An 11,964-nucleotide genomic window follows, 5' to 3' on the forward strand; every position below is an offset into this window, starting at 1 on the left:
CTGCTGAACTTGCAGACCGAAAGGTCCCAGGTTCAAACCCGGGAAGCGGAGTGAGTGCCCGCTGTTAGCTCCAGCTTCTGCCAACCTAGCAGTTCGAAAACATGCAAATGTGAGTAGATCAATAGGTACCACTTCGGCAGAAAGATAACGGCGCTCCATGCAGTCATGCCGGCCACATGACTTTGGAGGTGTCTACGGGCAACGCCGGCTCTTCGGCTTAGAAATGGAGATGAGCACCAACCCCCAGAGTCGGACATGACTGGACTTAACGTCAGGGGAAACCGTTATGTTTACCTTACAGAATCAAAACATCCCCAACAGATGGCCATCAAGCATCTGCTTAAAATTTCCAGAGAAGAAGAATCCAACTTGCTCCAAGGCAGCATTTTCCACTGACAAACAGCTCTTATCATTAGGAAGTTCTTCTTAATGTTTAGGTAGAATCTCTTTTCCTGCACTCAGAGGTCTTGCTAACCTCTGAATGCCCTATGCTTTACCCACACCGTTTGTTGTTATTGTTCTGTATGCATTGTGCATGGATGCAGTGTATGTACACTCAACATTTCACAGATGAAAATCAGGACATGTGTGCCCAAGCAACATCACAGTGTGGTTAAGATAGCAAATTTAATAATGAGAAAGAATACATAGCTATCAGAAGCTGCAGCATTTTGCTTGTGCAAGAGCCTATTGAGAAAGGCAACAACACACCCCGTTCTTTCCAACCACCCAAAGAAACTGATATGCCACTGAGAGGCATGTGGTGTGGAACATATTTCACCTACCTAATCTTGACATGTCAGGAGGTGGAAACCGTTAAAGGCAGGGAAGAGGAACAGGAAGAAATGAAAGTTACCAGGCAAGGCAATCGAGGGCAGTCTGATAACGGTCTATACACAACCCACTGCAGGAAGTGTTGGGCCACAGGAGCAACACATTCATTTCTCATGTATGTGTATGCCTATAATGGTATACATGCATAATGTTGTTTTCAAACACAATGGAAATCAAGAAGTGGAGTGAGAAGAAGGAAATCTAGGTGTGCCCCCTCATCCATATGGCATGGTCACAGAAATATATACTATCCTGGCCATTGTTCCCTTTAGCTACTGGGCTTTTGTCCTGGGAACTGGAATGGTGTGATGGGTTATATTTTCTTATCAATAGGATAAAAATGGCAACTCTCATCATTGTTTAGTTGAGTGGCTCACAACCTGTGGTCCATAGACCATCAGTAGTCCCGAATAACTAAAATATGGTCTGTTATTACACTGTTGCAACAAGAACGACTGGTCTCGCAAAACCATCTTATAGTCCAGAGGGAATGGGGATGTCAGGAGGGAAGAGGCTGACTACCCATGAAAGGCATAACAAGCCTCCTGACTGCTGCTTCTCCTCCTCCTCCCTCCCCATGAGCAGAGCCATTCCATGTGGTGCCTGGAAGTGGGGGATCCTTTGTGTCTTTGTTTCTAGGCCTGTTCCGGGGTTATTTGGGGTGCTGATTCAGAAAATTGCATTGGATAGACCACATCAGCTCTAGATTATTAAATGTGGTTTTCTGTGGCCAAGCAGATGACGACTACTGGATGGATGGCATATGTTTTGTATGAGAAACTAGATCTGATGTGGTCTATCTAACACAATTTTCTAAATCAGCACCCCAAATAACCAAACCAAATCTAAAGTTGACCAAAAACTGATTCGTAATCCTTTTGGTATTAATATTGAAGAGTGATCCCTGATCAAGTGTTCCCTGGTCAAAGTGGTCCCTCGTCAAAAAAAGGTTGGGAACCACAGGTTTAGTTATTATTCAGAGAGGGCCAACAAATAATTTTCATCCACGCTTTGAAAATATTCGGGTAAAAAATTCAGAAAAACACACCTTTATTCGCCATTTTATATCAGGCACATGATATTATTATGTGATTGGAGATAACTGGATTTAAACATAAATGGAATTTGGTATCCACGGAAGGGAGGCTGGAACCAAACTCAGCCGATCCCAAGGCTTCTCTGTACTTACCAAGCATGATCCTGATCAATTGGAAGGAATTATTTTCTCACAGTAGCTGTCCAGTTTCTGAACTTTCTTCCAGTGATCTTGCTCCTTGAGAAAACTGCAGTAAAGATCTTTGTGAGAAAGCCCTAACAATCAATTCAGTTGAAAGATACACTATAGATAAGCATTCCTTTATGTTATGTTCAAACAAACTCCAACTTTTGTTTTAATTCATGTGAGATGAATACTAATTCCAATAGACTTGTGTCACCTTGAAGACCAAGAGCTCTAGTAATTATGTTGGAAGTTTTGATTGATTGACACCAACAACTTATTAGGTGGATCTGAATTTAATCTGTTGATTAATTGATGACATAATCCTCACCTGTCTTTAGGGAACAACTCCCATAAGTTGTTTTTACAGGACTAGATTTCCCCACATCCTTCTCTAAATCTTCTCATTTTGTGCCCTCTAAAATTAATCCACTGCCCCCGGTGGTGCAGTGGATTAAACCACTGAGCTGCTGACTGAAGGGTTAGTGGTTTGAATCCGGGGGGCAGGTGAGCTCCCTCTATTAGCCCCAGCTTCTGCCAACCAAGCAGTTCAGAAACATACAAATGTGAGTAGTTCAATAGGTACTGCTCCGGCAGGAAGATAACAGTGCTCCATGCAGTCATGCCAGCCACATGACCTTGGGGGTGTCTATGGACAATGCTGGCTCTTCGGCTTAGAAATGGAGATTGAGCAGCAACCCCCAGAGTTGGACACAACTAGACTTAATGTCAGGGGAAAACATTTATCTTTACCTAAAATTACATCTAAACGTCCAAAACACAGAGAAAATGACAACACACATCCTTCAAAAAATGTCTTGCTTTCTAAATCCTTTATTGGATTTACAAAAGATTGATTGAAATTTGTAAAGGAATTTATTTACACTAGAACAAGGCTTGAAAGTGGGGTTTTGGAACTTAAGTGCACAGTTCATTCATAGATCAAAGTGAACCATCAGTGCTGGTCCCAGATATTTTACTGCCTGAAGTGATGGGATATGTGTCCCGTTCCTAGCTTCTGTACAGTCTTACCATCCTGCAGTAGCTCCCCAAATAAAAATGCTAGTCTCTTTTAGGCTGCAATCCTATATACACTTATTGATGTGTAGGTTTCATGGAAATCAACAAGAGAATGCATACACATGCTTGGAATACACGGCAATTTTACAACCTACGTGATTCATTTGCATATCAGGTAGCCTACTGTGAATGCCAATTTGGTATTCAATCAGTGATACCATTCAGGATCAAAGAGACTTCTTCTAGAAAGATATGAATGAAGTCTAACAGGATGAGCCAGCGTCACCTACACCTGATATGCATGGTATCTACTTGTGGAGGAAAAGGCAGGACCTCAAAAACCAAGCCAAGACAAAAGGCTATTTTGTGTCTCTTGTCGTTCTTATTCACCAGAATGTATATTTAGTTTCTCCCACATACAAAATAGTTTTATGAAATGGCTTTTTGTTAAAATAAAAACTCTCTTAGCAACAGAAAAAAACCCTCTAGCTAATTGAAAACTTGACTTTTTAAAATAATACTAAATAGTAAGTGCTTTTTAAATCATGTCAGAAGCAAATTGAGAACATACTGAAAGTACCTCACAACCTCTGAGGATGCCTGCCATAGATATGGGCGAAACGTCAGGAGAGAATACTTCTAGAACATGGCCATACAGCCCGGAAAACATACAACAACCCCATACTGAAAGTCGTTTCTGGTGTGAGAGAATCGGCTGTCTATAAAGATGTTGCCCAGTGGACGCCCAGATGTGTTACCATCCCACTGGGTGGCTTCTCTCATGTCCGCGCATGGGAAGCTAGGGCTGACAGATGGGAGCTCACCCCATCTCGCAGATTCGAACCATCAACCTTCAGGTCAGCAGTTCAGCTGGCACAAGGGTTTAACCCATTGCACCACAGCAGCCCATATAGTAAGTGCTGAAGTTATATTGAACCAAAAATCCGAGCCTGTTAACAACTGTATATTTTAATTGTGCCTTTCCAGAAATGACTGTTTCCTTTGAAACAAATAAAAAGAAAACAACAGTGTCAAGACTTAACCTGGAGTTGTGCTGGGTGGGGGTGACTCTTTAGAACATTAAATACATTGGCTTTTTAAAATGTATATACTTTTTGGAAATGATGACTCAAGTTTCCTGTTACAAACAGAACTATTTGCCTATGGTGATTCTTTCACCACAACTTCATTTTCTCTTGACACACTTGGTTCCCTTCTTTCCACGCATATACGGTATATATAGATCTGAAAGAAGCTTTCCACCCGACTCTTACACAAAACACCACCTAATCTTCTAGATTTAGCATAGGGTTGGGTGAATCGGTCCTGAAAGTAGCTGGGAAACCCAAACTCCTGATTTACCTCGGAGTTTGTCTCCACACTGTAGATACCATGCAAACCGGAAAAAGGATGTGGTCAAGCATTTCTGAATACAGTAATGGCAAAGCAAGAGTTTTTCTCTTTTGCTCCTCCTCACCTCCACCACCCACATATACAATTGACCAAGATGTGGAGGGGAAGATAAGCAGAAGAAGGTCTGTAGTCTAATGGAACTGGGAGGGGAATATGTTGGTGGCAATGGAAGCCTTGGATTGTAGGAGCAGTCAAAGAAGGAGGCATGAACTAGATGAGTTGCTTAGGAGGATCCTTGCTCTGGTTTGCTCAGAGTGGAAGTCTTCTCAGATACCTCCTTGGTGGGCTCTGATAATTTGCCATTGGCCTCCCCAGATCCTTCTGGGCCAGTGTCGCTATTGAGCAGCTGCTGGCATTCCTCCCTCTCTTTTTTCCCACTGATGTCTTCCATGGCGACCGAGGGCAGCCTGGATTGACGTTTGCCAAAGAAGGTGACCAAGGTGCTGCGCCTTGCTTCCCCATCCCCAGAGGCAGCCACCGCCTCTGCTTCGATGTCCCTATCCAAGGCCGAATCGTCTGGCAATGCCACCTGCCCTGCCCACCCGGCCTGGTTAAAGTTGGTAGACCCAGAGCGGTGCCGGTGCCTGCGATACATGAACACCAGGAATGCCACAAGGCACAAGATGCAGAAGGCCACTGCCAAGATGATGAGGAGGTAGCTCTTCCCTTGAGAGTTTGCCCCAGTGGTATCATGTTTTGGTTCTCCAACCGCCACAGTCACGGGGTTTTGAACTGTAGTCCCTATTGTGATATTATCCAATATGTATTGTACTGGTTCCGTTGTCATCTCTGTTTCTTCTTCCATCTCCTTCAAGGTGGGGTGGAGAGTAGCAGTTTTTTCAGGAGGAGTCTTCTTGCCTGTTGTTACTGGGTATTTTTGTCTCACAATGGTTTGGACAGTTGTATGGAGGGTTGCATGGGCAGTGGAAGTGGCTGTGTCAGAAGCATCCTGAAGATTTCCTTCTACAACTGAATTGTTCGCTGGTTGAGGAAAAGGAGTGCCATCATGCCTTCTAGAAACAGGTATGATGGCAGTCGTGCTTTCTGCAGAGTCTGAGACCATGGCCACAGCATCGGTTTGCTTGGGAAGCAATTTGGATGTTTCTGTTGTATCCTTGCTGCTGGATGTGCTGGGAAGTGGTTCAGTTGATAGCTTTGGGTCTTTGAGAGCTGCCACAGAGACATCAGGGTTCTCCCCTGGTGTAGATGCATTCGTCTTTTGTTCAGTTACAGCAAGCGTAGGCGTGGGGGAAACCAGATCAGACACATTGTCAGTAGATTTCACTGTTGCCTCATCTGTGTCTGCAAGGGAGCCCCCAGTAAAAAGGATCAAGAAGCCAAGGAGGAGGGATCTTGATGTTGTCATGGCTGTAGAACGTCAATGTCCAGTATTTTCTTTGTGGGACACAAACCAATGGTAAACTGAAAACAAAAAGAGAAGAAACTTGTAAGACAAAACTCCATGAGAGTGCATATTAAAAGTATATCCCATTGCTTGGGAGGGTCTTTCAAATGATTGGCAGAAACACTCCAGTTCAGCAAGGGAGAAGAATTCTGAACAGATCTTTCTGAACTGAGAACTTAATGCACACAAAGTTCATACGTATGTACCATCACTACATCATAATGTCTACTCAGATGCAATTGGTGAAGAGTGTGTATGTTTGATGGAAGTATTCACTGTGCGCCTACCTTGTGAAACAGTTTGGTTGAACATAAGCACACCCATCTATATGTTGACATGGATGGAAATGCTTATCTCCTTCTAAGAGTGATTTGTTATCCATGGCTATAGTTGGATAGGGCCAAAATTTCTAAGGGCCCGTCCACACAGCCATATAACCCAGAACATCAAGGCAGAAAATCCCACAATATCTGCTTTGAACTGGGTTATCTGAGTCCACACTGCCATATATTCCAGTTCAAAGCAGAAAGTGTGGGATTTTATTTGCGTGGAAGCGCCCTCAGGGTTTTGTTTGTGTAACCTGCTGTTATGTGCCCTTAATCTGACTTGCTACAACTGAAGACAACTCTGTTGCAGGGTTTTCTTGGTAAGAGTTATTCGGGGGGGGGGGGGGGGGTGTTTGTTATGGCTTTCTTTTAAGGCTGAGAGAGTATGACTTCTCCAAGGTTGCTTAATGGATTTCTATATCTGCATAGAGATTTGAACCCTCCGCCCCTAGATTCCTTATCCTACTTGCAGACCCCTAAGCCATGCTGGCTGTTCACACAACTGACAGATGGATAAATCTGCCTTTCTCTCAGATTTAGGATTTTAACCTATTAAATCTCATTTCTTACCATTTATGATGAATTTTGCAAACATTAATATATTCATAGTAAAAGCTAGCCAACAAATTAGTTGAAATTCTCGCGAATCCGCTCTGGCCAAATCTAGATGTTTAGATCATACACAGGAATTCAAACTCAGAGTGGTTTTGGAGGGCTATGAGGATTTGTGTCTTGCTTCTCTTATAATACATGTATCCTGTCTAAATGTTGAACCCATTTCCATAATTATTATTACGAAACTACATTTTACTACATCAAAATTTCAATGGCTTTTGCGGGTTAAGCAGCTGCACCATTTTTGTTCCCCAAAGCAGAGGAACAAAAATGTAAATGATTCATTGTGTCAGTTCACATTTCACCATCTTGAAATTGTAGAGTGAATCATCCCCAGGATTGGGTGTTTTCCGTTATACTGCATTATGTGCTGGAAATTATAGATAACATAGCAATGCTGCAAAATTGAACTTTTTCAGGGTGGGATGGGGAGGCCCTGGATTTTCATGATATCACAGTAACCTGAGCTCCTCCGATGGTAATATTGCTGATAGTGGCTGTCCTCACTTCCCCGATGTCCCAAAGTTTTTAGTCCTTCTGGTACCAACACTGAACAAGGCTAGGCAATTTCACAAGCCCATGAGATAGAAGAATGTGTTGGATATAGAGTTGCTGGAGTAAAAACTGCTAAGGGCTCTTATCATTTTAATAGTTGTGTAAAAGAGGGAATTTTAGCAGGTGTTGCTTCTTACCTGAGTCTATAACAGTAAACATCTGTTGAAATTCCCTCTTCTATACAACAAGTAGCCCCCGATGGCGCAATGGGTTAAACCTCTGCTTGCCTACCAAAAGGTCGGAAATTCAAATCCAGGGAGTGGGGTGAGCTCCCACTGTTAGCCCCAGCTTCTGCCAACCCAGCAGTTCAAAAATATGCAAATGTGAGTAGATCAATAGGTACCGCTCCGGTGGGAAGGTAATGGCGCTCCATGTAGTTATGCCAGCCAATTGACCTTGGAGGTGTCTATGGACAACAATGGCTCTTCGGCTTAGAAATGGAGATGAGCACCAACCTCCAGAGTCGGACACAACTAGATTAAATGTCAGGGGAAAACCTTTACCTTTACTTTACACAGCCAGTAACCCCTGATACATTTTTTGGATTTGAGCATGTTTCATTTATCTGCAAAATGGGAATCCTAAAGAAGAGGGAACCAAGGGGCAAAGACTCAAACAAATCATCCACCAAAGGTAAAACCCTTTCATCCCTTGGGATGACATTTGGCAGGCTTTACCTATATAGCATCAAAGGGTTTTTCCCAATGCAACAGTACTGAGGCCTTCTGAGAAATTCAGTCTTCTGTAAGAAGGGGCAGGTAGCCTCACCCAGGAAGGAAACAACCTGGATGTCACAGAAAGCTGCTCTTTCTATTGCTAATAACATTTAAATTTCGTTTCCTGGACTTTGCAACCTTTTTGTCTTCTAGAGCATTGTTTCTTAAACTTTTCCACTTGTGACCCCGTGCATAGAGATATATAAAATAGGTATAAAATCAAACACATTTGCAAGGCTTGCCAAACAGGCTGATTTTCCTTTATATTAAGTACTGCTGAGAAATCCATGTTATTGCTAACAGATTTGTGTAAAAAGTCGCTGTTTTCCTTTTTTTTTTTTTTTTTTTGCTGTTGCCAAAGTTTTAATGATTCCTATTTTCCTTTACAGGACCCCATTTGGGGTCGGGACCCATTGATGGGAAGCAGGGTTCTAGAGCGCACGTGGCCAAGGAAAAGAGCAGCCAATGCCTACACTGACATCTCTCCAGATCAGGCATGGGCAAACTTCGTCCCTCCAGGTGTTTGGACTTCAGCTCCCCCAAATCCTAACAACCTCAGGCCCCTTCCTTTTCCCCCTCAGCCGCTTAAACTGGAGAACCTTTTAGCTACAACGACCAACCTAGGAAGAGCTGCCAAAGAAGTAGTGTTTCCTACCATCCAGATAAATTTCTTATTGTCCACATTCACATCCATTCATAGGCTTCTTGAGCCATGTTCTTATGAAGCAGAAGAAGGAGCAAATGAATGCAAAAGAGTGTTTATGCGTCTGAGACCACTGGGCAAACGGATACCAGGGACCGCAAGAGGAACATGTGGAGAAGCTGATAGAAGAAGAAGACTAAGGGGGCCGGAGGGAACACCCCCTGTGTGATTCCAGGGTCCAAATTTCCCACATCACAGTCAAGAATATACTGTCTGTATTGCCAGAATAAGGTTGCCAGACTAAAAACTAAAGAGGCCTCCTCCTGTTCTGTCAGTGGTTGGACAGAAGAGGGAATTCCAGCTGGCGTTAACTGCTATTGCTTTGTTTTCGTGATCACAGGTGCTGAAATTCTTTCTGCACAACTGTTAAAATGGCACAGCTGTCCTTTCCAGTTTCACTCTGGCAAACAATGGATCCTAAATGAACCTCTCTCAAACATACTCATATATATATATATATTAGTCAACACTTTATAATGCCTGCACCATTCCAGAGCCATCTAGAAGTGGATTATTTCATCCTACGATTTTATGATCTTGCGCCATCGTAAGGTTGGCTCTAACTTCAGCTTTCTGGAATAATCTCTTGGGTAGATTCAGTGGCTCTAAGAAGCATGGTCAGAAGAAGACTCCAAAATAGTGGTGTAACATCTCAGCATCATTGCTGTGCAGCAGTAGATGTGAGAGCTCTGAGGGACATGTGTCAGTTCTCTCTCAGAAGTGTTGAGAGCTCTGAGGGACATGTGTCAGTTCTCTCTCAGAAGTGTTGAGAGCTCTGAGGGACATGTGTCGGTTCTCTCTCAGAGGTGTCATAAAGCAATTGCAGAAGATACAAAACTAGAAGCACCCCTGTTGCTTCCACAACAGCTCATCAAAGCCTAGGCGGGAAAAATTCAGATTTGGGTGAGGAGGCCCTTTCACTCAAATTTGCGGTATGGAAAAAATGATTCAAGAAAAATGACACCGAGCTTCCTTGATGCAGCACCACATGCTTTTCATCAGCAGAAAGGATGTTAAGGGAGTTAACCAAGAACCAATGGGGCTGGTGTCTCCTATGCCATTGGGCAGTAAAACCAACTCTTGAGTTTTATTCTCAACTGGAAAGGTATCCGAAGGAACTAAATTCCACCCCAGCAAGTTGGATAGCTCCTCTAACATTTGGACTAAAACCAACATAGACTCACCACCTTATTACCAGTGCCAATATGCATTGTCATCACCTATAAACCACTCTGGATTATTTGGATGAGGGAAAAACAGGAGCAGAATCCAATAGAAGATGAACTATTTCCAGTTAAGGAAACAGTTGAGCAGTCTTTTTCTGTAGAAGGACTCTAAGCTCAATCATTTCTGATATTGTCAGAGCAAACTCCAGAACTCGGAGTGATGGCTTAATTCTGTTATCTCCGGCACCAAGCTCTGGATCTTGGGATGCTAGGAAATAGAAGCTGGATCCTTTAGGTCCAAAGTCTGCTCTGCATGCTGGCTAGTTGATAATGCAAGATGAGCCCAAGACATTTTGCTATCTGAAGAAGAGCCCAAATCCAGCCTAGTCCCCAACTAGATTAAATATTTAAAAGCATCTGGATCCTACCTTGATCTGTTTCCTTCACCCTCTTGAATGGCAAAGCTGATGGAGCATAAATATATATGGTTACGTACCACCACCACCACACTTTCTCTTTCTGTTGTCCCAAATGAGTTATCTATGATATAGCGCAGGCTTTCCCCTTCTAGAGCCCTCTGGAGATTTGGTTCTACAAAACCCATAAACCACAGAAATAATGCATGCTGGCTTACAGCAGATGGGGAAAACATATTATTTAAACCTCCGTTCATATCCTTATTCAGCCTAGAGTAGTCAATTGGCATGCATTCAAATCTCTCTCATGCTAACCTATCTCATGAGATGGTTGTGAGGTTAAAATTAAAGCACATACCCCCTGCTTTTTGTTCCTGGGAGAAGAGGTAGAATGGGCACACGGTGAAATACATTTCAAAAAGATATCCATTTCTCTCCACTACGCAAGCACCCCATCATCCCATCCTGTTTCCAAACTATATTACTATGTTCCAGTGTTTCTCAACCTGTGGGTCCCCAGATGTTTTGGCCTACAACTCCCAGAAATCCCAGCCAGTTTACCAGCTGTTAGGATTTCTGGGAGTTGAAGGCCAAAACATCTGGGGACCCACAGGTTGAGCACCACTGCTATATTCCATTGAGATATTCCCACCCACTGATGCCCCAGTCCATTCTACCTTTCGCCTGGATGGGTTCAAGCAAGTGTGCTGCTGTGTTCAATTTCTGCGCGCAAAGGCTTGATTTATTCCTCACCAGTTTTTCGCCTGGCCAGGCAGGAAGGAGTGAACGAAACTGAGAAGGTGGCGGCGGTGGAGAAATACTGAAAAGAAGAAGAAGATGCAACCGTTGAGCTCAGAGAGGAAGTGGCTTTGTGGGGTGGCTACATTGTTTTATTCCACCCATTTTTCAAAATCAGGTTGGGGGAAGCAGACCTTTGGGGAGGGAGGATGCTGAGATGCCTAGTTGGAACTGAAATTGCCTATACACACACACACAAACACAGGCACACATGTACACGTGTCTGCACCAGGATTTATCTCCAGCACAGATAAAGAAATAAGGAGTGTGTCTAACCTGCTGCAGAGTGCAATTTCCCCCCACTAGTACATACAACCACCTTCTCCCAAATCTCTTGCATCCATAAGAGAGCACATGCAACTTCATAGCGGCAGGGGAGATACATTTGCTGTTTATTCCTTTCTTGAAGGACTCCCACACCATTGACCATGGCAAAAATTCAACAGGTGAACCTTTCAGCCTCCCCTTCATGCCAAAATATATAGAAGGTAAAAGAACAGGAGAGAAGAATCTCAGGATGGAAGTAAATAATATGACAAAGCATGCAATTGCCAGCAAAGGTTTTTTTGCTTGAAAAGCAACTATCGAGTGGGGAGGGGAGACAAGCACATATGGAATTAAAAGATCAGGGGGTCCCACCTTACCGAGCAAAGACGTCTTTCTGTAGATACGGCAAAAACTTGCCTTCACATCTATGACTAGGATGCACCCAAAAATTAAATGAAACCTTCTCAAAATGTCCAAGCTCTTATCTCTCCCCACCAGCTGTTCTCTTATT

At 43.3% G+C, this 11,964-nt stretch overlaps 1 protein-coding gene across 6 annotated transcripts; it reads right to left on the reverse strand.

Annotated features, from left to right (window-relative positions):
- Nucleotides 1-2,871: 2,871 nt before the first annotated feature.
- Nucleotides 2,872-11,964, reverse strand: spn (sialophorin). 6 transcript variants are annotated; one of them, XM_008121799.3, is made up of 4 exons: nucleotides 11,831-11,964; nucleotides 11,066-11,208; nucleotides 10,401-10,436; nucleotides 2,872-5,908 (listed from the first exon to the last, which is right to left on the reverse strand). In XM_008121799.3, exon 4 carries the CDS (start codon nucleotides 5,850-5,852, stop codon nucleotides 4,710-4,712), a length of 1,143 nt encoding a protein of 380 aa, XP_008120006.2. In that variant the 5' UTR covers nucleotides 5,853-5,908; nucleotides 10,401-10,436; nucleotides 11,066-11,208; nucleotides 11,831-11,964; the 3' UTR covers nucleotides 2,872-4,709. The 6 variants fall into 6 exon arrangements, with proteins under 6 accessions (XP_008120006.2, XP_008120007.2, XP_008120001.2 ...); XM_008121800.3 differs by lacking the exon at nucleotides 10,401-10,436 and having other exon boundaries at nucleotides 11,142-11,208; XM_008121794.3 differs by lacking the exon at nucleotides 10,401-10,436 and having other exon boundaries at nucleotides 11,831-11,963.

This window comes from Anolis carolinensis, chromosome 6, assembly GCF_035594765.1.
Source record: "Anolis carolinensis isolate JA03-04 chromosome 6, rAnoCar3.1.pri, whole genome shotgun sequence".
Classification (NCBI taxonomy): Eukaryota; Metazoa; Chordata; class Lepidosauria; order Squamata; family Dactyloidae; genus Anolis; species Anolis carolinensis.

What these genes read in the sequence shown, in the direction of transcription:
- spn (XM_008121800.3), bottom strand. Translation starts at nt 5,852, where the DNA reads ATGACAACATCAAGATCCCTCCTCCTTGGCTTCTTGATCCTTTTTACT.